Below are 24,840 nucleotides of genomic sequence, written 5' to 3'. Positions count from 1 at the left end.
TGAAAGCGCCCTAGTTCTTAGCCCAGTGACTCACTAAAGCTAACCAGCCCTTTCTTCTGTCTGGGTTGAATATAATGACGTGCTGTGCTCCTCACCATGCAGAGAAGAAGCAGTATCGGGAGTCTTACATCAGCGACAGCCTGGACCTTGACGTAGACCAGCTGGAAAAGCGGTCTCGGGCCAGCGGGAGCAGCGCGGGCAGCGTGAAGCACAAGCGCCTGTCCCGTCACTCCACCGCCAGCCACAGCAGTTCCCACACCTCGGGCATCGAGGCGGACACCAAGCCCCGGGACACGGGGCCCGAGGACAGCTACTCTGGCAGCGCCATCCACCGCAAGCTGAAAAGCTGCAGCTCCATGACCAGCCACGGCAGCTCTCACACCTCTGGAGTGGAGAGCAGCGGCAAGGACCGGCTGGAAGAGGACTCGCAGGACGATGGTAACCTGCTCACTGTGGGCTTTCCGAGCAAGCTGCTGTTTCTGTCTCCCCTCCTTCGTCTTGCCTAGTATTTTTTTCAAGTGTCACTTCTGGAGAATTGATGTGTGGAGCATAACTAAGAAGCAATAATGGAGACGAGGAGGGGTCTTGTATCCTCTCCCATGATTTGGTGCTTGTGTGGTGAACAAAGCTTTCTTCTAGTCATGATCCTTTGCCACCCTGGGATTGGGTGTTGGCGGATTCTGAGTCCTAGCGGTTTACGTGAAATGGAGCAGTGGTCAGTCCTGCAGTGCTCACATCTGCGTTTCTGATTCCCAGATTAGATAGGCATTGATGGGGCACCTGGGTGGCGGAGTGGTTGAGCACCTGCCTTTGGCTCAGGGCATGATCCCAGGGTCCTGGGATTGAGTCCCTCATCAGGCTCCCCTCAGGGAGCTTACTTTTCCTGCCTGTCTCTGCTTCTCTGTGTCTCTCATGAATGAATAGATAAAATCTCTAAAAAAATAAAAATAGTAAATAGATGTTGGTTAGGACAACTGAGCAGATGTAGTGCTAGTGACAGAAATGTCTTAAACTTTTTGCAGGAAAAAAATATTTGAGCTCAGACCATTGCTTAGTTTAGTATTTCTTAAACTCCTCCTCTGCACCCGGAACTCTGGGAATATAATAGAAAGTTAGTACCTAGCTGCTTAACTCTGTTAAGGAGATAAAATCAGACCTCTAGCCTGTATCACCAAGCTGAGCATATGTGTATAACCTTTTTACTATTTTTCTGCCTCAAGTGCTATAGCATTCAGGTTTGGGGAAAAGATACTGACTTCATTAAGGAAAACTCCAGCACATTTGTTTGGTTACTATAGAATTTATGTGGATCTCAAATGAAGTCACTTAAATGCCTTGCAGCTAGGCAGCTAAGAGAAATGGGGAGCTTCATGAAATACTCATTGTGCTCTCGCCCTAGGCAAACAGCCCATCAGTCTCAGTTTACCCTTCGTCATCTCAGCAAGGTGGTATAGCTCTTTTCTTCTTTTTTTTTTTTAAAGATTCTATTTATTACTTTAAAGAGCAAGAATGTGCGTGAGCACACAGGGTGGAGCAGAGAGAGGGAGAAGCAGACACTGTGTTGAGCGAGGAGCCTGATGCAGGGCTCTGTCTCACAACCCTAAGATCGTGACCTGAACCAAAATCAAGAGTCAGACAGTTAACCAACTGAGCCACCCAGGCACCCCTTTCTCTTTTCTTTTTTCTTAAAGAGTAAAGAATAATCGACAATCAGATTGTGGCATTAGAAGACATGTAACAAACACAACAATCCTGTGAAAAAAGAGAACAAATACCTCTAGTGGGGAATTCTCCTAAGAGTTTCCTATTATATAGATTCTCATTAGCAAGTCTGTTTTAAAATAGGGATAATTACATAGCCTCCCTCAAAGTATGGCTATGAATTCTGGTGTCCCTTTCCCTTCATATCCCCAAATGTCTTTTCCTTCTTCTGTGCCAGAAATAGAGATGTTGGTCGATGATCCCAGGGACCTGGAGCAGATGAATGAAGAGTCTCTGGAAGTCAGCCCAGACATGTGCATCTATATCACCGAGGACATGCTCATGTCACGGAAGCTGAATGGACACTCTGGTGAGCTCTTATGGGAAGTTCTTCTCCTTAAGTAATAGACTGCCCCAGCCTGAGAAGCAGGTGCCTCAGAAAATAGAAGGAATGGGGTGGGGCTCTAGGTCATACAGGATTGGAATCAGAACCTTGCCAAGGCAGTGCCCCAAACTGCAGGACTGGTATCTTCTGAGGAAGAAAGGGAAAGGAAGGGGAAGAAGCACCTAGGATTGGGAATTAGCCTCTTCTACCCCAAGGTCTGGACAAAGTGGTAAAATACAGTTTTCTCTTGGTTGTTGTTCATTTGTTTTGCTGTTTTAAGCGATAACTAGAGAGTCATATAATACATCTAGAAGGAGCCTCAAAGACCTTTTTTCAGATGAGAAATCCTGTAGATTAGGGGAACAAATATTATGTGGCTAAAAACAGAAGTCTGGTCTCCAGATTTGTTTTGTATTGTTTTCCCTCACTAGATCATACTGGGTATAGGAGCCCGGAGGAAAACGTGTCAAAAAAGTTTGACATCAAAAGACACTCACTAAATTCCATATCCAATTAGCTCTACTAGAAAACATGCATTCACTGTAACCCTAGTACAGAGTATATAGTATCTATTTCTACCAAATAAAAGATATTACCCTAAAAAAACCCCAACACTATGGATTTTGTTTTTAAGCCTCAGTCACTCCTAATGGCTTTTGTCACATTTTATGGATTGGTCTCCATTTGATATAAAAACATATCTTAGGAATCAGTGCTGTCGCGCTGCTGTTGACATGGTGTGGGTGCTTATTATTCAGCCATGCTGAGCTTTAAGTGAAAGAGTGTATTTACAACCAGGATGACCTGCGATCACTCTGTCAAGATCCACAGTCCCTGATAGTGAGCCTCACCCATAACAGGTGCTAGGAATCAGAGATGAACAGGGCCAACACTCCTGGTCCTCTCATCCGGGCATTTAATCTGTAAGAGCATGAGGCTCTCTTTATTGCAGAATTTCATTTGCTAACCTAGCAGAACCACGGCCTCCAGATGCTCTGCCAGGAATAGACCTGCCAGTGGTTACAGAGAATCACTCTGCTTACTCAACACAGATTCATCTGGCAGGTTGCTCTGATCATGCTTAACATTCTCATACCAAACTCTGCTCTTTTTTTTTTTTTTTGCCCATTTGCTCTATATCATAGACGTTTTTCCTTATAAATACATTTTAATATATATTAAATATAAACCAATTATATGCACATTATAGATGGGTAGATATCTTGCTTTCACTGTGTACATGTGTATTTTTGTGGAAATAAAACTGTCTAAACAGTACACACCAAAGTGTCTGTGGGAAAAAGGAGATGTAAAGGAAAGCAGACTTGTGCTTTTTATTTTTATATATTCCTACATTTAAGTTTTCTAAGATTTTGTAATTTTAAATAGAAGTAAAATATAGAGTAGCTGCCAAAAAAGGTTTATATACAAAAACGTTTCTTGATATGTTATTTATAATAGCAAAAAAAAAGGAAAAAGGACCTAAACAGTTAACAATGAGAGGTTGTATATTCTATCCAAACGGTGAGATATTGTACAACCATTAAGTAATAGGATCTTCAAAGAATATATAATAATAGGAGAAAGGCAAGAAAAACAGCACCAATTGTATAATAGGATGATCTCAAATTTAAAAATGTATATGTATACAAAAAAATAGATAAAAGTATTAACAGCCTTTTCTCTAGATGATGGGGTTATCGATGGTCTTGTTTTCTTTCTTGCATCATCCTACTTTTCCAAATTCTCTACAATTTGAGCATTAAACATTGTTTTAAAATATGGAGCTGAGGGATCCCTGGATGGCTCAGAAGTTGAGTATCTGCCTTCGGCCCAGGGCATGATCCTGGGGTCCAGGGATCGAGTCCCACGTCGGGCTCCTTGAATGGAGCTTGCTTCTCCCTCTGCCTATGTCTCTGTCTCTCTCTCTCTCTCTCTCTCTCTCTCTCTGTCTCTCATTAGTAAATAATTAAAATCTTTGAAAAATAAAATAAAATAAAATAATAATATAAATAAAATATGGAGCTGAAATTGAGTAGTGATGGAAGTTTGATAGATGTTGGTTTATTCCAACCACCTGACTTGATGCAGATCTAGCTAATGCAAAGTCTGGGTTTGGGAGCAGATTCTTTACAGGCATAGTGGCCAAGAGCACATTTATCAGGAAATCCAGAAGGACCTGTCCCAATTGCCAACCAAGTACACTAGTCCACATCTTTCTCTGATGATTTGTTAAAAGTTTAAAGCTTTTTAAAAGATAAGGATATTCTAGAGAAAGACCCCCCCCACTAAAGCAATCTGTACAGCCCCAAAAAATGAGTATATCCACCTGAGAGTTTTTAAACTGTCTACATGTAAACTGAGAATGTCTTCCTTTCATGTTTCAACTGAACTAATTATCAAACACTTAATATGCAAGGCATATACTAGTCACTGACTTATTGAGTCATTTCTAAAGAGTTAAGGGATAGGGACGCCTGGGTGGCTAAGTGGTTGAGCATCTGCCTTCAGCTCAGGGCATGATCCCGGAGTCCCCAGATCGAGTTGCCACATCGGGCTTCCTGCAGGGAGCTTGCTTCTTTCTCTGCCTATGTCTCTGCCTCTCTATCTGTGTCTCTCATGAATAAATAAATAAAATCTTTAAAAGTAAATAAAGAGTTAAGGGATAGAACACAAAAGACCATTTCTGAGGTTATTAACAGTAGCTAAATAAAAATCACATTACTCAAGGTTCTTTTTTTTATAAGGTGAAAACATACTTTCCCTAAGAAGAAGATCCTTAAGAAGCCATTTGGCCTTAAGGATCTGGGGTTTGACTGAGTTGCTTCATCTATGCACGAGAAAAACGTCAGTGATCATATTCACTTCCCATCTCCAGTTCTTGTTAGCAGTTTTATCTTTTGAAACATTTTTTTTCTGGTGCTTTACTCACTTGCCAAGCCACAAAGGGAAGTTTCAGCCCTGGATTTCTGTTTCCAAAATATTAGCAGATTACCCCTGAGCGCTGAGGTAATTAGGGGATCCTGTTGGTCTCGAAGATCCAGAACTGAATGTTCAGGGGGGCCTCCCATTTGTGGCCTCTCCCCTGTAGGATCTGCTGCAGGAGGCAAGTGCCACAGGGTCCCCATCAGCCCGAGGAGCTCCTGGGAGCTGAGTGTGTCCCATCTGCAGACCTCGCACCTTGGCTTGCCCTTTCCGTGCATTTGCTTTTCAGTCATCATTAAACTCTTTTGGATAGATGCTGCTGTCATCCCCACTATATAGGAGACTGAGACACAGGGAGCCTAAGTCCCTAACCAGCATCCACAGCTAATTATTTGTCCGGAGCCAGTGCCATCCCAGATCCGCATGACTCTGGAGGTCAAAGCCTCACACTAAATCACTGCACATCTAAGGGGAACCAAGCCTAGAAGGCCACGTCATAGTTCAGCAGGGGTTAAGTTCAGACTTCATGGTCTGTGGAGTGGGGGGAACCTTAGGAGATAAACTGCTTTACACCTACAGTCTTTTTGTTACTACCTTCATAAATAGATTAATTAGAAGTTGTCATTTACTTTAGAAAATTCAGGTCCTAAGCTCCTTCCTGTACTCTAACCCCACATTTATCCCTGTTGTCCCTATTTACTGTAAGACAAGAGACAGTATATATTCCATTCTGGTTGTCTCCTATGGAAGAATAGCAGATTTTTCAGTAATGGTTAATATTTGACCTTTCAATCATGGTGGTAGTATATGTCAGATATGTGGCAAGAAGTATGAATAATAAGAAGTCTTCATTGTTGGGTTGTTTTTTTTCCCCCATGTTTTACTTTAGGGTTGATTGTGAAAGAAATCGGTTCTTCCACCTCCAGCTCCTCAGAAACAGTTGTCAAGCTTCGCGGCCAGAGTACTGACTCTCTTCCACAGGTACAGAAGGAATTGGAAATTTTAAATTGGATACTGAAGTTATAGAAAACTTTAAATAGGAACTTACATTTATATAAATGAGCAAAAATTAAAAACCCTAAGGCAGTGCTTCTCACTAGTTACATTCTAGTTTTGTTCTGAGTATATATATCCACTTTATTTGCTAGTTCCATGCATCTTTAAGTTGATTTTTTTTAGATAAATTATGTACTTTGTTTCATACTTTTTTATAGTAGGGAAGTGTCTAGACTTCAGACTTCAGGTTAACTCTGTGTGTGTTTGTGTGTGTGTGTGTGTGTTGACCTTAACAACTGGGAGGATAATTTTTTTGTCAGGTTTGTTATGGTAGAAATGAAACATACTTTCAAAGTATGCTGATTGAGACTGTTTGGTAACTTGTGATCACTGGCTAGACTATTAAAATACCAAAATGTAAAATACTGTGAAACTCATAGTTGCAGCATCTGGGTTTATTCTATAACTGATATTCACCTCTGTTTCCTGAGCATTCACCTTCTCTCTCCTCTTTTGCCTCTCTTTCTTGGAGCATCTCTGTCTTTTTTGTTTTTTTGCCTTCTGTGTGTGCCTCTCTCCTCCCTTTTTTCCTGTGTCATTTAAGTAGTATTAATGTGCACATGATATTTTATTAAATATTTTTTTGAATACTCCAATGAATAATTTCTAAAGCAGTATGTGTAGCATGATGATTACGAGCTTCAGGGTCACACTGCCTAGGTTTGCCCTCTAGTTCTGACACCCGGTGTTAGATCTTACTGTATATAAATGTTTGTGGGGCGCAGCTAAGGACTGGGTTCTGCACCTCCAAGATGGGAAGCACATTTGTGGGCCTGCCATGTGGATTTGTGATGCGGCCCTAATGCATTCTGCGTGGGAGATCCCAATGGCACCTGGGAAGCCTGCATGAGTACAGGGGATCAGTATCTTCAGAGAGTGCTCAGATGTGGTATTTCCTAATAAAATGTTTTTGGGCTCAGACCCCATTGTCTCCTCCTGGCACTTCTGCCTTTAAGCAGAAAGTGATAACTTATTCTGACAAGGTTGGCTTTTATGGTGTTTGGCAACCAGAGTTGAGTTCCCTTAAATAACCCATGAAGTATCTTTCATTCATGTAATTATCTGAACCATTTTTTAACCTATTTATATTTTCAGCTAATACCACTTCTTGGGGTAATGAGTTCTACAAGTCTGCTGCCTACTGTATGAAGTATTTGGGAGAAAACTGCTTACAGTGTTTGGTGTTTGGGACCTGCCTCTCACCTCCCAGCCTTTTCTGTACTTTGTATTAGTATTTTATCCAAGAGCTCTAGCTTTAAAAAAAAAAAAAAAAAAAAAAAAAAACAATTCTTCAAATTGTGTTTCTTGAATGGTTCACTTCCCCACATCTTATTAAAATAATAACGGACCTCAGCATGAGAGTATTGCCATGCTGAATGTCATATTCTAATGAAAAAAAAAATTAGACCCCCATCTTAACCTATCCAGCCCTATTTTAAGACAATTTCTTGACTTCTGAAATGCTAGAGACAGTTGGGTTCCTGTTGCATTTACCTCCTTTGCCTTAGATTACTCATCTGTAAAATGGGGAAAATAATGCCACTGGCATCTTAGACCTGACAGGAAGATTGAACCATTAGGGCCTTACACATGATAGGGGGTCAGTAAATGCTAGCCAGTGTTGCTCATGGTGGTGGTGATGGTGGTTGTGTTGACATATTCCCCACAGGGCCTCGGGGGCCCAGAAACCTCCAATTGGAAATCAGTTTCCAACATAGAAGGATTCCATAACCTTTTATGATTTTGCAGCTTCTCTCTTTACAAGGGCAAATACTGCTAACCTTTCAGTTTAGTCTATACTCTTAAAGCTGTTTTAACCTTTCCTTATTTTGCAGACTATATGTCGGAAACCAAAGACCTCCACCGATCGACATAGCTTGAGCCTTGATGACATCAGACTTTACCAGAAAGACTTCTTGCGCATTGCAGGTCTATGTCAAGACACTGCTCAGAGTTACACCTTTGGGTGTGGCCACGAACTGGATGAAGAAGGCCTCTACTGCAACAGCTGCTTGGCTCAGCAGTGTGTCAACATCCAAGATGCTTTTCCAGTCAAAAGAACCAGCAAGTACTTTTCTCTGGATCTCACACATGATGAAGTTCCAGAGTTTGTTGTATAAAGTACATCTGCGTGCAGCTAGCTGTACAGACCGGCTGCTGTTTGCTGGAGGCTGAAAAGCCATGGGTTCTTTCCTTAATTATTGTGCCATATTTTCTTCACCCCAAAACATAGCTCTTTCTTGATGATAGTGGCAATGGAAATAGAAGCCTTGGGACAACTGCACTTTAAGTATTACACAGAGATAAAAGAACTACAGAGAATGGACAGCAAGACAAGTGCCCGGAAGCTCATGATCCTTTGAAAGGAAATGTGCTTTACTAGTTACCAAGCCTTCAGGACATTGAATTGTGGTGTGTCTGTTCCTTGTTTTGTTTTTTAGTTTGATTACACGACATCACATTTTTTTTTATCATGTGAAAGATGTTGTTAGGTTTATTTGTTTGCTTGTAAATTTTTTGTGGTCACTCCCTCATGGCATGTGGCTTGAGGGAGGAGAAGAAAAGAGAGTCTCTCCTTTTAATGGAGAGACCACTGCCTAGTACATAGCCATTGCTGCCTCACTGGGGCTGTCCCAAAGTGAACACTAATGAAGTGGTCAAAATCCTGTAGTTCTAGCAAGCCAAAGATACGTACATAACAGAAGCGCAGCCCAGGGTCAAGAAGATGCAAATGAAGCAATAACCAGAAGGTTCTGCGTGCTGTGATGCCTTGTGACTCCTTCATGCCTGGTCAGTGCCATGTCCTCTTCCCGCCCTTCCTAAAAGCTTTGGGACTCATCTGAGCTTTTCATTCAAGTAACTGATCAGTTGTGTTCATGTCATCATGCATTTTGTGGAGTTTACAAAACCAGTTTGTTAAAGCTATGGAAAGGTCTTAGAAAATGTTTGTGCTTGGTGTTTTGCTTTGTTTTTAATCAAGAACAAATTATGGTAAGGCTGGCTTCTGCTTAACCAAAATACCCTTACTGTATGTATATGTCATACATATATAAATACCCGAGACTGCGTGTGTTTATATGTGTTTAAAGCTTACTAACTCTTCATCTTGGCTCCATGACTATTTTGTGTACATGGTCTGTCTTGTTTACTATGGACGATGTGTCACTGAATGAATGATACCTACAGACAATCAGTTAATATATGTAGAGTTAAGAATGACTGTTTTCTCATATGTCTTTTGCCATGATTTTCAACCCTGGTTGCACAATAGAATTATTTGGGGAGCTTTAAAAACAATAACAATGTCTGGATCCCACTTCAGACCAATAAAATCAGTCTGTTGCAGTGAGGTCCAGGTGGAGTTGCCTTTTCCTTTAAAACTCTCCAGATGGAGCTAATATGCAACAGGGTTTAATACCACTGCTCCAGAGGGTATCTTTTTGTCAATTTTGAAGTTAAAGTATACAAAAAAATGTTAGTGTTTTAGAGGGGGCCATTTTTAAGACAGTTACTGCCATTGCTGATAGTATATATATGAAACCAAGTCAGGAGAGTGAATTTATTAACCTTTAGCTGTACAGTAACGATGCTGTTCACACTTCAGGAGAGAACTTCAGCACAATGTCTTTCTATGAGATGTTTGTAATGATTTCATATTTTACAACATTTGTTTACCATATTTTGATATACCATTTTTTCTATCTGCCAGGTTTTCTTAAAAAGAAACTATATATTATTTTCTAAAGAAACAGTCATATTTTTATACAAAATTAAGTTTTCAGGTAACAAAGAAATAGATTTAAGGTACAACAGAACAAGCAGTGTTCCCGTGGGTGGGAATCAGTATTCTAAACACATGGAGAACAGCCCCACCTGGGCTGCCCCGGCACGCCCGTGTGCAGATGTAGCAGGGCAGTGTGTACACTACAAACCCGGTCAGATCAGTTTAACCCCACACTTAGAAAGGAACAAAAGTTACGTAGAGTTCTGTAGTCATGAAATTATTTTGCTTTTATCAAAAGTTTTAAAAGAACCAAAGTTTCAGATGTCAGAATGTACAAAAGTATCTCTCAGTCTTATGTATGAAAAGGTAGAAGGATCATCTAATGACTGCTTCACTTATAAGTAAGTCGTTAAATAATCAACATTTCATATAGATGCTTCGGAGACAAATCCTGGGAAGTTTAACTCTAAAGAGCCCAGACCATAATGCAGTGTATTTCCTTAGCTCTTAGTGTTTCCGGCAAACATCAAGACAAAAGCATATTTAATTTAATTAAGTATATAGTGCTTTATTTTCTCTGTACTTCAGCCAGAATCAGGTCTTCAGGGTTTTACCAGCATTGTTGGTGGTTTTGCACACCCTCTTAATAATTGGATTTATGGATAGTCTTGTGGGTTTTCAAAAATGAAACATGCTAAGTAAGGAATATTTTTGCTTTTTGATCCTCTGTTTGCAGCAGAATTATATATATGTATATGAAAATCATTTTGGTTATCTACATTTTGTATTTGGAAATTGTTTTAAACAATAAAAAAGGAAAAGAAACATATGAAGCTGTAATTTATTCTGCATTTGTTAATATCGTTGCTAGTCGGTATACCAGTTTGGTATATATTGCCTCTATACATCTACATTTGTATTTGCAACAATGAGCTTTATATCTACATAAACTGTAAATAATCCTTTCTGTGAAAGGATCATCATATCAGGATGATACCAAAAGTGTGTAAAAGAAAACTGTTATTTTGTAATGATTTCTTATAGGCATTTCATGGTAAGATTAGCAGTCAATAAAGTTACTTTTTATTTGTCTTTAAAGTGCCTTTTTCTTTTTTTATTAGAGTTCTCAGTTAAGCAAGAGGCATTAAAGAGTGAATGTTTTCTTTGTGTTCTTCCTTCACATAGTATAGCACCTGGAGGGGCAAGCTAAGGTCCTGCGTGGGAGAGCTCTGAGCTGGACCACCCCCTCGGCTGCTGTGATGGCTCAAGAGGACTGTGGCTGAACCCTGCTGAGTGCTGTCCCCTTTCCACGTGGGTTAGGACTTCCTCTATTAACTCCTTCAATACTCATACTTGCAAAAGGCAGGTACTATTCTGATTCTCAAGTTAGAGATGAAGGAACTGAGGCTCCAAGAGGCTGTGGCAGCCAGGCACCATGCAGGCCCAAGCTGAGGGGCTGAAAGGATGCAGGAAAATAGAATATTTTTCACTTTTTAAGTTAAAATAACCACCTTAATTTTTCCCTCAAAATCATCATCTTTGGGGTGTTAAATTTTCATTTTTAAAAAGTAAGTGATTACATTTAAAAACATGCAATCCCCAGGCTGAATGTGAGGGCAGTGGTGGCATCAAGAACAGAGCCAGGAACTTTGCTTCAAGTCAGGAGCCGGGAGTCTAAGAAGCCTGGCTGGCCTTGTGAAAGGATGACCATCAGCTTCTCTGTTTTGTTTGTGTGTGTGTGTGTGTGTGTGTGTGTGTGTGTGTGTGTGTGTGATTAATAATTGATGAGATTAATAATTCAAAGGGCTATTTGGGGGATGCCTCGGTGGCTCAGTGGTTGAGCATCTGCCTTTGGCTCAGGGAGTGATCCGAGAGTCCTGGGATAGAGTCCTCTCCCGTGGGGAGCCTACTTCTCCCTTTGCCTATGTCTCTTCCTCTCTCTATTTCTCATGAATAAATAAATAAAATCTTAAAAAGGGGGGGCTATTTGGGGGATTAACTAATAGTTATAATATGCCCCTGATGACAAAGGTGAGAGAAAGGAGGGTTTTCAAATCTTTTAACCAACATTTACTTTGTACAGAAGTGTAGCCATTTGGAAGCATTCAATCCAAAACAAAAGCTTTTTAGTGAAGTGTTCCTCATGAATTTTGCAGCGTATCTGGTAAAATTGTGAGTCAACTTTCTGGTCATCTGCTATGTATCTGACACAACACATGTCACATCTAATCTTCACATCCCTTCGAGAGTCAACTCATTTCACAGCTGAGGAAACACTCAGACTTCCCCCAAGATCCTGCAGCTCGTAAGCTTAGAGCAGGGTTTTAAACCCAAATCCGCCTCCAAAAGCTTTGCCTTTTCTACCACATATACCATGTTACCCACTGCACTTAAGAGAATGTTCCATCTAATGCGGAAGACACATGTAGGATTTTGATAGTGTGAGAAATGAAATTTGCACACTTTTTTGGAACACCTCTATGCCAGACCTGTAGAAGGATTATTTGGGTATTGCTCTGGCACAGAAGCAATGACGACCCTGGGGGGGTAGGTAGGGAGTGGGAGGTGGGAAGAACGAAGGTTTTACTCAGAAGAAGAGCCTTGAAGGGGGACTTAAGGCAGATTGGGGTGAGGTACAAACTGTCCCCATGAAGATGAAAAGCCAGAGATGACAGTGCTCATTCAGGGGCCTTTAGGCTTAAGTAAGGATTCTCTCCAGACTAGTCGTGAAAGGCCCTGGGTGCCCAGAGGGGAACTTCGGTGGTTTTTTTCTAGACAGGGAGCCACTGAAGGGGACTATAAAAGGAGTCATGTTTGAGAGACATTATTTGAGAGGAATAATGGGATCTGTGCTACAAGAAGGTAGGGAGAAGAGAGCGGGACTGGGGAAATGACCTGAACAAAAATGTGGCAGCAGGGAGAAGAAAATTCAAAAATTAGGAAGCTATGCCTCTCTCTTCCCCTCTCACTCCTCCCTGTCTCTCTCTCTCTCTCTCTTACACACAATCATCTTCTAAGCTAACTCCTAGCGAAATAGGTAAGTTTTCCATGCTTGGCAATATCCTTGGGAAACCAAAAAGTTCACCATTGCTTTATAGAATGAATTAAAATCTACTCTGCATGAATGCTTTGAATGTTAAAAATTGGCACAATGGCCACAATCACTCTAATCTATGGAAAGTGCCTTTCAAGCTGGGCTGCACATAAGAATGACCTGCAGTATTTAAAACAGCAATGCCCATGGCCCAGACCAGAGCTTCTGATTTATTTGGTCCAGGTGGGCATGGTACTACTAAAAGTTTGGCCAGTAATGCTAACTAGTGTGTATCCAGGGTGTAGATCCATTGTTCTATAGGTGAACCCAAGCAACGTAGACCAGCTGGGTGATTTGCTCCTGAGCTAGAGTGATCCACACCTGGACTGAGTTGCATCTCCAGTGTTGCATTTTGTGGGAATGATGTTTTCTTTTCACCAATAAAGAGGTCAGAGAATGGACCAACATTCAAGTGAGGCACTGAATTCACCGTTTCAGGAAGTCTGAATACACCCACATTCTAGAAAGCTGGGTGGTAAATACACATATACACATAATTGTTTTGCTAAGCATGAAAGTGGAGGTTATGTGAGTACAGTAAAATACTTTAACATCTCTTCCCTGTCACTTTTATTTGCTTCGTCAATTCTCTGACGCTTTATATAAGTTGATCCCTACAGAGAATAATGAATAAAAGTAAGCTAAATTCCACCTAGCCCTTTGATTCTTAGACATTTATATGAGTTAATGGTGGAGGCTGACCTCTGAGAAGTCCTACTCAGATGCAATGAGACATTATGGGTGATGGAGTTATATACTCTCAAGGGATTAATCGAAGATCTATAAACAGGGCACGGCTATAATTAGCCAACTCATTACTTAGGATGGGTGTTTACCCATCTGGTATCAACTGTGGTCAGTTAAGGTTTCCTCATTTTATTACTGTCATTATGGCAAGAGATGGATTTCATAAAAACAGTTCCCAACTTAGAAAGGAATTATGTTCCAAGTTTGCTTCTAAATTGGTTGCTTGATGTTTACAACACAATATCCCCAACTTCCCTCACTAGCCCACAAATGCCTGTTTATCCCAGAGATATTATTGGAGATGATTTTTTTTTCTGTGCATTACTAACCATCAACAAAGAGGCCCAGAGTATAACTAAGGTAGATGGAGTGACCCCACAATCATACAGAAGATAGCACCCCCAGCAGACCAATAATTCAGTCCTTAGGTGTTATCCACACCTAACTGTAGAAACAAGTAGAAAAAAAGCAGGGCACCTGCATGGCTCAATCCATTAGGGGTCTGAGTCTTGATTTCAGCTCAGGTCTTGATCTCAGGGTCGTGAGTTTAAGCCCCATGTTGGGCTCCATGCTGGGTGTGGAGCCTACTTAAAAAAAGAAAAGTTTCAGGCATCCATTCCAAATGCAGCAGCTTTAAGTCAGTTTCTACCTTGGTGTCCCATGAGGGGTGCTTCTAGGGTTTTCCCAACCACACACCAGGCCTCAGTCCAGAGCTGCTCAACCCTGCTCAGCCATCATGAAAGAGTCAGCTAAGCCAGCCCCAGAGGTCAAGTCACAGGCCCTCTTCTGACCTACAGATTGAAGGAAGGGAATAGGTCTAGCAGCTACTTAAAGAAGCAGAGGCCCCAGGGTCTTATTTAGACTCCATCCCTATATTGCTACAGGATATAAATAAGATGCTAAGAAAAAAGAGAAGGAGCCTCTACAGAGGCCTTAAATGCAACAGCAAAGTGAATGTAGAAGACCACAAAAACCACTGGAGAAATTAAAAGAAGGCCTAAATTAATACCCCATATTCCTTAAAGGAAAGACTCAATAATGTAAGATCAATTTTCCCCATCAATTTCAATCAAAATCCCAACAGTGAAACATTTCAACCATGATGGAGTGATAGAACCAGTTTTACCCTCTCACTTTCAACAACTTTTAAAGAAGAAAAAATAGGGACATCTGGGTGGCTCGGTAGTTGAGCATCTGCATTTGGCTCAGGTCGTGATCCTGGGGTCCTGGGATGGAGTCCCGCATCCGGCTCCCCATGGGGAGCCTGCTTCTCCCTCTGCCTATGTCTCTGCCTCTCTCTGTGTCTCTCATGAATAAATAAAATCTTTTTAAAATAATTAAAGAAAAAAGAGGTCTAAAAAATGTTCTTAAAACCTTCAGCAATAGATAGTGCAGTAGAGTGAGCCCTGAGAGGAGAAAACCAAACAAGGTGAGCCTTGTCAAGGTCTCAGTTTACTGCCTAGAGAGAGTTTCCAGGCCACTGAGGGAGGAGGGACCCAAGCAGGTGCCAGAGGGCTCCCAGAATTGAGAAAGCAGATGGTTACCTGGGGAAGGCAGGGGGAGAGCAGGATGGAAGAAGCAGGAGAGGGAGAGCACTGGAGAGCACGCTCTGGAGGCCTGAGTGTCCCCATCTAGGGCTGAGCACTCAGTACACAGATGGCTCCTTTGTTTACCTGACTATCATCTGGGCCGCCTCCCAGCTACAAGGGTGGAGAGCCATAGGGCCTGCAGAGCCTAACATATTCATTACTTGGCCCTTTATAGGAAGAAATTGCCAATTCTTCATCACTATCACTAATGACAGGAATTCTCTGGAGTTGTTTGCATCTGGAAAATATGTTCTCACTGGGTCTGTATTTTAAAACATTCTAGGCTCTTCCTTGTAAACAAGTGTCTTCCATGATTTCTGCATTTAATTGATTATTGATATGATTGGGTTTAAATGTACCAACATTCCATTTGTTTTTACTAGTCCTCTTTGTTGCTTTTTTCCTCTTTGCCTTCTTTGGGCTTCATGATTTTTATTTCACTTTCTCTCTTTTGCCTCTTAGTTATGCTTACTTATAGTGGTTGTTTTAAAGTTTATAGTACACATCTTTAAGCTATCAGAATCCACCTGCAAATCATATTACACCACTTCAAGTATAGTATAAATTTACTACAAATATAGTATAAGAAACTTGTATTTTCCTTTCCTGGTCTTTTTGGGGTTGTGGTACCTTTGACTTTTTAACCCGTTATAAACTTCATAACACATTGTTTTCATTTTTGCTTTTTAAGTGGTCAGTTATTTTTAAAAAGAGATTTAAAATATGAGATAAATGTGTTTTATATTTACCCACTTATTTACCATATCTGGGACTCTTCGTTCTTTTTGCAAATCAAGTCTTTCGTCTGCAGTTTTCTTTTTGCCTGAAAGATTTCCATTGACATTTCCTATACAGATCTATTGGTGTTGAATTATTTCAGTTTTTGTAGGCCTAAAAAAGTTTTTATTTCATTTTTGTTTTTTGAAAGAGATCTTTGTTGGGTATAGTACTGAACAGCACTTTTCTTTCCAATATTTAAAAGACTTGCTTTTTAAGCTCTATTGGGACCAGAGAACCTTTAGTCCTAGAAGAGAGAGTGAATGTGTGTACCAAGCGGTATTTTATCTTCCATAATAGGAAACTGACGGATAAGATTCCAAATTGAAAAAGCAGTACACACATATTATGAGAATGTTGCTTGAAAATATGGAGGTTAATACTTCTAGAACCACCTCAAGAACTGGAAGTGTTAGCATCTGGGGAGGGAAGAGGAAGCTGCTATTTTTGTTAGAGACATTATAAACATATTACTTTAAAAATTTAAAAATTCTTTTTAAGAAAAGTAAACTAATCTCAGTCCCTAGCACAGAACCCTGGGTTCCAGAGACCATAAAGAGAAAAGGATCAGCACAGGGAAGCAAGTGGCGTAGGGAGTCAGTCTTCGTTTTGAGGAGTGGGCTCCTAAGTTTGTCTCCTGTGAAGGATGAACAGAATATGGGCACAAGCCCAGGAGGTAGAAAGGAAGAGGCAGGCTGCTTTCCTTTGGGCTTGGACTCTTCCTGACAATGCCTGCAGGCTTTTCTGGGAGGTGTTGGGCTATTAAATGCCAAAGACTTTGGGCCGCCACATGGGAGTTGTTTGTAGTGAAAGCACCAGAAGGCGAGATGAATCTCCCTTTCTCCTTGCACTTGGGGACATGTGGGGTTGATGCCCAGTGAAAGTGATCTGGCTCCCGTTTCCTTGGTGAGAACAGCCAGCAGATGTGTGCCTGGTAACTCAAAGCCTTTATTGAACCGGCCCAAGTCAATTGCTCCACCTGGCGTGGGTTTGGGGCTGACTCAGGTTTCAGCCCCCTGGCCTCAGGGGGGCTAAGACAAAAAGTGGGGCTTAAGATGGAACATGAGGCCTTAGATGCGGAGGGAGTGGGTGGAGACACAGAGGATGTCAGGGTGGGAGACTGTTGACCAGTCTATGCCCTAGATCAAGTGTTCACAAACCCTAATTATTCTCAGAAGCTCCAAAGAAGCTTTTTTTTTTTAATTTTTAAGAAAGATTTTATTTATTTATTCATGAGAGACACACAGAAAGAGGCAGAGACATAGACAAAGGGAGAAGCAGACTCTATATGAAGAGCCCGATGTGGGACTCAATCCTGGGAATTCGGGATCACACCCTGAGCCAAAGGCACCGCTGAGCCACCCAGGCATCCCCAAATAAGTAAAAAAAAAAAAAAAAAAAAAAAAAAAGATTAATTTCCAGGCCTCGCAGTACACCAGCCCATCAGAAACTGTAGGGGGACCACCCAGGATTCTGCTGTGCCCACTCATTCCTCTACCGCACCCCAGAAACCCTGCTCCTCCAGGCCCAGACCACTCCAGACCGCTCCTGTCGACGGCCCCAGGGCAGTCCTCTCTTTCTTCATTTTTTAAAATATTTTTATTATTCTTTTTATTGGAGTTCAATTTGCCAACATATAGCATAACACCCAGTGCTCATTCCATCAAGTGCCCCCCTCAGTGCCCATCACCCAGTCACCCCCACCCCCCGCCCATCTCCCTTTCCACCACCCCTTGCTAGTTTCCCAGAGTTAGGAGTCTCTCATGTTCTGTCTCCCTTTCTGATATTTCCCTCTCATTTTTTCTCCTTTCCCCTTTATTCCCTTGCACTACTTTTTATATTCCCCAAATGAATGAGACCATATAATGTTTGTCCTTATGCTGAGTGAAATAAGTCAATCCTTTCCTACTTCAGCTTTCTCTTCTTCCTTCTTTACTAGCAATTCAGATGCAGTAGGAATTTTCTGAAATCCAGGGGGAAAAATCTGCAGGGAGTCAACAGCGTCTGTCAGTTACAAATTCATGCTATAGGAGAAGCAGGGGCTTCCTGCGAAGAGTGAGAGCAAAGTTCTCCTATAGATTGTTGCCACTTTTATCTCATCATTTATCTTCAGTGAGAAACTCAGAAAGGCCAACTGATGGGGTTCAAAGACAAACCGTTCTTTCCCCTTGGACAGCCTCCAAGGTCTGAGAACTGTGGACAGGCCAGGCCATTGTGCTTTTGTTCAGCACCAATAGATGGCACCCAAAATGGCAATGCCAGAATGGGTTGGATTCAGTTATGCGAGCTATGAGCTCTACTTTAGGAACCTGTTTCTTCTTCTTACCCAGCATCTCTGCCATGTAAGTATCCTACTTATTTCTTTAATAGCACTGGTCACAATCTCCAACTCTCTGATTCACTAATTCATTTATTATGCTCTCATTTCCTGCCTCCTACACCATAATAGCAGCACTATGAGGGTGACAGCATTATGAATCCAGCTTACTTCTCCCACAGCACTTAGAGCAGATTCTTGGCACAGAAGGTACTCTATGAATTTGACTTGAATGAATGAAGTCACCTTCGATTATGAGAAGAAGAAACCTTTCTCAGTTCTAAAACACATTTTTATTGATTCGAACTGGGCTGCATCTTACAACGGATGAGCATATTTGGTGCTGTATTTCACTCCCACTTCTCCCTGAAAAGCCGTTAGTACATTGGGGTGCTCATGGAGTAAATTGTGTCTTAGCACCAAGGAGGGACAACAAACATGATTCTGAGCAGAGCTTCGCTGCCTGTAATCCAGGATGCTTTTGCTGAGCAATGAGAAGGAAGGAGGCCCATCAAAGGGGATGGAATAAGGAAACCAGTGCCCAGAAATGATTAGAAGGAACAGAGAGGCATGAAGGACATCAGGAGAAGGCAGGGCCAGCCGCAACGGTCTTCATCTGGGACCAGGGAGTAAGAATTTTCCTTCATCCCAATCTTAGATGTTTATTCAAGTGGCCAGAGGCCATAGATATGATGCCTCATCCCATTGGCATGCTTAAGTCCTGGGCAAGGCACAAAGCCAAATCCCGCCACTTAGGGATGGCCCTGGTTTGAACTGCTTAAAGCGTTGTCTTGTCTAAGTGTGTTCCTGCACCACCTGCCATAGAACCTTTAAGGAGTTTGCATAAAATGCAGATTCGTCGTCCCAAACCCTCCACCAGAGAGTCTGCCTCCAGAATCAGGACCCAGAATAAGCGCCTCCTCCTCTCCTCCCCCTGCCCCCAATCCCCCCCCCCCACGGGATCCTTTAGGTTCGTGGTCCTCAAATGCAAATGAGGGAATCGTTCCCTGGCTGGCCTAACTCAGCTTGTGTGACGCACGGGGAAGGGATCCCGCAGGCGTTGGGGGCGGGGCCGTCCGCGGGGGGCGGGGCCCGCGGGCGGGGGGCGGGGCCCGCGGGCGGGGGGCGGAGCTCAGCCTCGGGGCGTCCCTGCCTGATCCTGACCGCAGCCTGACCCCTGGCGGTCGGAGCCGGCCGTTCGGCAGGAGCGATTCAGGGCTTCGTCTGGCCGAGTCTCCGGGCGAGGTGGAACCTCCGCGGCCGCCTGCGGGGGCTCTGCGGCCGGCACGGGAGGGATGCGAGGTGAGGAGGGGGTGACGGGCGCTGTGTGGATTTTCCAAACTCCTGCTTTGCCTCCGTGGCTTACAGACGACGCGGCGGGGAGCCCCTCCCCCTGGGCGTCTGCCGGCGGCATTTTTCGCTGCATATCTTATCCGAGCGAGGAGGGAGAGGGAGAGAGATGGACGCGAAGTTGGGTGTTTTTCCGATGCATTAATTATTTTTTAAAAAAAGGGGGGGTGGGGACCAAAGTTCAAGACACGCCAGCAGACACAGGTGCGCTGCGGAGGCCGCTGGTCCGGCGCGGCGGTTCCCGGGTTCGCGGACACCCGCCGGGCGCCTCACCTGGCTGCGCACCTGAGCGGGCCCCGCGGCTCCGCCCTCTCTCCGCTCCCGGGCGTCGGGCCGCTTCCCTCGCGCCGGTGGAACTTGCTGGAGTTTGGCCCCTCCCAGGACGCAAGTGGTCCCGAGAACAGGTAATTCAAACTTTTTTTTTTTTTTTTAATGATAGTCACAGAGAGAGAAAGAGAGAGAGAGAGGCAGAGACGCAGGCTCCATGCACCGGGAGCCCGACGTGGGATTCGATCCCGGGTCTCCAGGATCGCGCCCTGGGCCAAAGGCAGGCGCCAAACCGCTGCGCCACCCAGGGATCCCGAGAACAGGTAATTCAAAGAAGTCTCGCCCACAAGCGTCCTCTTCTTTTTAATTCGCCCTCATCCGTAGCCGACAGAAACAGATCACTTGACTTTGATCGCGAATCGTAAGGTGCTTTCGCGTTTTCAGACCGGAACTACACAGCCCGGCTCGAGGCATCCTCCCTCGTCGGCGGGGTGGTCCCGGAGCAGCTGGGTGTACCGGGCAGCAGGCACCCGAGTGCACGCTGCGGGGAGCGAGGCTGTGGTGGGAAGTGGTGGGCGGGAAGGCGGCCCGCGAGTCCCAGGCCCAGCTCTAGTGGGCTTGACCGCAACTCATTTATTCAGTCATTTAACAGATTTTACTGGGAGCCCTCGAGGAGGGAGGGAGACATGGAACTGGCTGCTAGAAGACAAAGAAAAGTAAGACATATGGCTCCTACCCTCAGGCTGTTTTCAGTCTTGTGGAGGGCAGTAGGAAGATATATAAACCAAAAATTCTCCAGCTACGCGGACCATGCATTTCTCTGGTTAATTTCTTTGATTGGCTGTGTGACCACCTTCCCTGCCACTCTCTATTCATCGAGTGCATAGAACCTTACTCAGTTCTCACAATGACCCTATAAGGGAGGGCCTATTATTATCCTCATTGTATAAATGAGGACACCAAGTACTTGGGGGGATCAAATAGGTGCCCAAGGTCAAAGAGCTGGTGAGTGGTGGTAGAAATGGTACCGGAATCCAGAGGAGCTTAACTTCAAAGCACATGCTGCCACCCATCAGGTGATAGTGTCCCCCAGGGCCTTCCACTTCCAATCTTGTTTCTGCTGCTGTGTTGTTCAGAGTCAACTTCTGAACCTCTCACTTTCAGCTTATCTCTACCCACTTGGCCATCCTGACATTCTTTCCTCCAGCGTCAGAGAATAAGGCTCACATCCTGCTGCCAGAGCTCATTCCATCCTGTCTTCCTTCCTTCTCCAGACCACGTCCGTCCACTCATCTCCTTTCTCCTAAACCTTCAACTCATTATGTTCTCTCATTCCTTTCCCTCTGCCCATAAACATGTCAAAAGCTCACCTTTGCTAGCCTACAAGCAAATAAAACACAACACAGTAAAAAGCTCCCCATAGTATGCACCGATGAGAAATGCTAAAATAAATAATACCGACAGTACCAAATGCTGGGGAGACTGTGGAAAAATTGGATCGCTCATAAATTGCTATTGGGAATGCAAAATGGTACAGTCTTCTGAAAAATGGCTGTTTCTTTGAAAAGTGGATAAACGCTTACCATATGATAAAAATATGGCAAATCTGCCAGAGCAATGTAAACTAACATCACAAAAACTTCTACCCTACTTCTACACAATGACCATAGCACCTTCATTTGTAATAGCCCCAAATTGAAGACAACCCAAATGTCTTTCAAAGAAGTAAATGGCTGAAACAAGTGTGATATTTCCATATAATGGGTACCACCCAGTAATAAAAAGAACAAGTTTTTTGTACCTGCAACAACATTGATGGTCTCAAAGACATTAGGCTGAGTGAACAAAAGCCAATCTCTTAATGTTACATACTATAGGGTGCCATTTCTATAATATTTTCAAATGACAGTTATAGTGATTCATGGTCATCAGGGGATAAGGCAATATAAGGGAGTTCTTTATGGTGATTGAACAGCTCTGTATTTGATTATTGTGATAGTGGCACAAATTGATGCTAATAATAAAGTTGCACAGAACTATTCATACACACATAAGTACATATGAAAACTGTTGAAATTTGAATAAAGTCTATAGGTTGTAGCAATGTCAACTTCCTGGTTTTGTTAATATATACGACAGATTAAGATGTTACTCTTGAGTGAAGCTGGGTTATGAATGTGTAGAATCTCTCTGTTTTTGCAACTTCTTGTGAATCTATAATGATTTTAAAATAAAAAGTTAAAAAATGCATCTACTTTAAAATCAAACAAATAATAGAAGCTTCTTTTACCTTGATCCAGTTCAGCCCTCCTGGGTCCTCACCCCATGGTCACCACCCCATCGCCCACCTCTCTCCTCCCCTTCTGAGCCAGTGCCACCCAAAAGGTGACCTGGTCTCCCTGTCCCCACTTTCTCAACTCCGCTTGGCTTTCCAGTCCACTGCCATCAGACTTCTGCAACCTCGCTGTCACCAGTGTGGAAAGTCCACGGTCTTTATCTTGCTGCATCGAAACCATTGACTCCTTCCTTCTAATCATTCAGAGTCTATGGCAAAGCACTTTCCTGCTTCTACGTGCACCTCCTTGGCATTTCTTGTCTGTCTCCTTTATGGATATCTCTCTCCAGTAGCTTCTCTTCTGCTTCTTATCCCTTCTGTGTCAGCATTAAAGGAATGAGCAGTGACCCATTCCTTGACTCACTGCTTTTATTCCTCTTCACTCTATTCACTCCTCTGCCCACCTAGGACTAGCTAACTCCCACTAAGTCTCTGGAGATCATCTATAACCTGCCCTCTCCCCGCCCCCCCCCAGTCAGGTTTATGTTGCAGTTATTTGTCTATGCGTCTGTAGCACATTTCCTCAAGATTTCATAGGAAAGATGATGATACCAGCTTTAAGTGCAGGGCTTCTCTTTACCTTGGGCAATGGGAATATTCTCTTCTTTGCAAAAGAGATGTATGAGCTACTGACGGGGGGTATTACAAATGCTCTAGGCTCTATAATATACCTTTTGCCAGCTGACAGATTCTATGTGAGGAGGAAGGACCTGGAAGGAAGATGGTGGCACTGCCAGCAGAGGGCTGTTAGGGAGACGTGGCTCGGAGGAAGGCCAGAACCACTGCAGCCCACCCAGGCCTGGGTGTATTCCAGGTGAGATACAGAATAAAATCAGCTCCCATCTCCCTGTACTGGTATGACCACAACAATAAGTCATGTCTAAAGTGGATGCTCTGCAGCAGAGAACACGGGGAGAAATGTGAAAAACCTGTCCTTGCCTTTATGGGAAGGAAAAGCAATAGGGAACTAATGTCTTTAAGGGAGTAGAAGAGGAACAGGAACATCATCAGGAACATCACAGTCTCGTCAAGGCTCAAGTAGACACTCAGCCAGGGGCAGAAATCCGTTTTGGAGTTAGGAGCAAGGAGGGAGGCAACAGGACCAGGTGCAAACCTCAAGACGGCACGATTTACCACTTCACCAACGCTCCTGGGTCTCCTCAGCCTGGGCTACTTTCTCCCATCACCTCTCAGGCTAGCGAAATCTCCTTCCATGCTCTTTGGTTTGTACTGACTATTTTTAAGAGTGAAAGAGGCAACTCAAAATAATGCATTTTCATCTGATTTGAAACATGCCTGGTTTGAGATTTCCACTGCTGCACTAGCCTTTCTTTCTCTTCTGAAAGAGGAGAGCTGTGTGCCATCTTGTGGTGGAGGAGTGCCATGACAGCAATTATGCACCGGAACCATTTATTTCCAGTCCAGCATCAGGGTTACCTGGTGTAAAGCTCATGAAAGGGTTCTGGTTCAGGGGCAGTAGCAATCAGAGAATGCACCACTAGAGAGACACTGGACTGCACTGGTAATTAATGGCATTAATTGGGGACCAAAGGGATTTTTCCTGCCATCATTATGATTTTTATCTCCAGGCATAATAATTAATAAATTAATTCCAATTCGTGGTGGTTTAAAAAGAAATGACCTTGCACAATGGCAAGAATGCCAGACCGAGAGCTAAGATACCTGGTATCTCATTGCCCCTCTGCCACAGACTAGCCAAGGGAACTAGCAGCAGAGAAGAGTGAAAAGAGTAGTGAACTGGGACCAGAGATCACTACTCAAGAGCTACCACAACCTAGCCTGTTCAACTTTTACTGAACACCTTACCTGAACCAAGTGCTGTCCAAGGTACTTTTCATGTTTCTCCCTCATGGTCAGATGGGTAGTGGGTCTAGAAGTCAGGAAACTGAGATTCAGTAAGAGTGAGTGAGGTATCCCAAGTCACAGAGTCTCAGGATCTGATCTAGATTCTTTTGGAGTCAGGCAAAAAGCATATGATCTTTGTTTTTTTTTTTTTATTTTATTGTTATAATTTTTGGTCGTGTGAATGTGGGGAATTTGGGGAGCGGGGTCACACACTGGCAGATGGTTTGAATTTATTCTGTCCCCTGCTGATCGGGCAAGCGTGATTTCTACCTGAGTGCTCTGTTAATCTCCTGTGTGTTCTCGTTTCTCCCCATCTGACTTTGTTTATAAATGCATTTTAAGAGATTGAACTACCTCAGCTTCAAAACTCAGGTCCTTTGATTTCCGAAGGTAAAAGATGGAACCTAGAGAGAGAACACTGTCTGAGGCATGAATAGTAAAATCAAGGTCTCTATAAAGGGAGGACAAGATGCCGTACCTGCTATTGATTTAGTACTCTTCTAAGGGCTGTCGCTACAGGGTCTCACCTGTGAGACGCTTGTAATATTACTGTCTTCTGGGGGACCTCAGGGACACAGAGGTTAAGAAACTGAGGGGCATCTGGGTGGCTCAGTGGTTGAGCCTTTGGCTCAGGTCATGATCCCAAGATCCTGGGATTGAGTCCCACATTGGGCTTCCTGCAGGAAAGCTGCTTCTCCCTCTGCTTA

The 24,840-nt window shown here is 43.2% G+C and overlaps 1 protein-coding gene and 1 long non-coding RNA gene across 8 annotated transcripts in view; both read left to right on the top strand.

The window, feature by feature from the left end:
• FRMD6 (FERM domain containing 6) overlaps positions 1–10,889 on the top strand; it is a 234,150-nt gene extending 223,261 nt beyond the window's left edge. For all 6 annotated transcript variants that reach the window (XM_055303737.1, XM_055303736.1, XM_055303738.1 and 3 more), the window contains 4 exons: positions 103–438; positions 1,940–2,071; positions 5,901–5,992; positions 7,903–10,889. In XM_055303737.1, coding sequence (XP_055159712.1) covers positions 103–438; positions 1,940–2,071; positions 5,901–5,992; positions 7,903–8,187 — 845 coding nt within the window. In that variant the 3' untranslated portion in view covers positions 8,188–10,889. The remainder of the gene's footprint in view (positions 1–102; positions 439–1,939; positions 2,072–5,900; positions 5,993–7,902) is intronic.
• Positions 10,890–19,512: 8,623 nt separating this feature from the next.
• Positions 19,513–24,840, top strand: part of LOC129496310 (uncharacterized) — a 46,357-nt gene continuing 41,029 nt past the window's right edge. The window contains exons 1-3 of one of the 2 annotated variants that reach the window (XR_008661705.1): positions 19,513–19,617; positions 20,105–20,255; positions 22,949–24,115. This is a non-coding gene — a long non-coding RNA (uncharacterized LOC129496310). The remainder of the gene's footprint in view (positions 19,618–20,104; positions 20,256–22,948; positions 24,116–24,840) is intronic. The other variant, XR_008661706.1, reaches the window with a different exon arrangement.

The sequence above is a fragment of the Nyctereutes procyonoides genome, unplaced genomic scaffold, assembly GCF_905146905.1.
Source record: "Nyctereutes procyonoides isolate TBG_1078 unplaced genomic scaffold, NYPRO_anot_genome, whole genome shotgun sequence".
Classification (NCBI taxonomy): Eukaryota; Metazoa; Chordata; class Mammalia; order Carnivora; family Canidae; genus Nyctereutes; species Nyctereutes procyonoides.
Note: the sequence above shows the minus strand (reverse complement) of the source record. Positions and strands in the feature narration are given on the sequence as shown.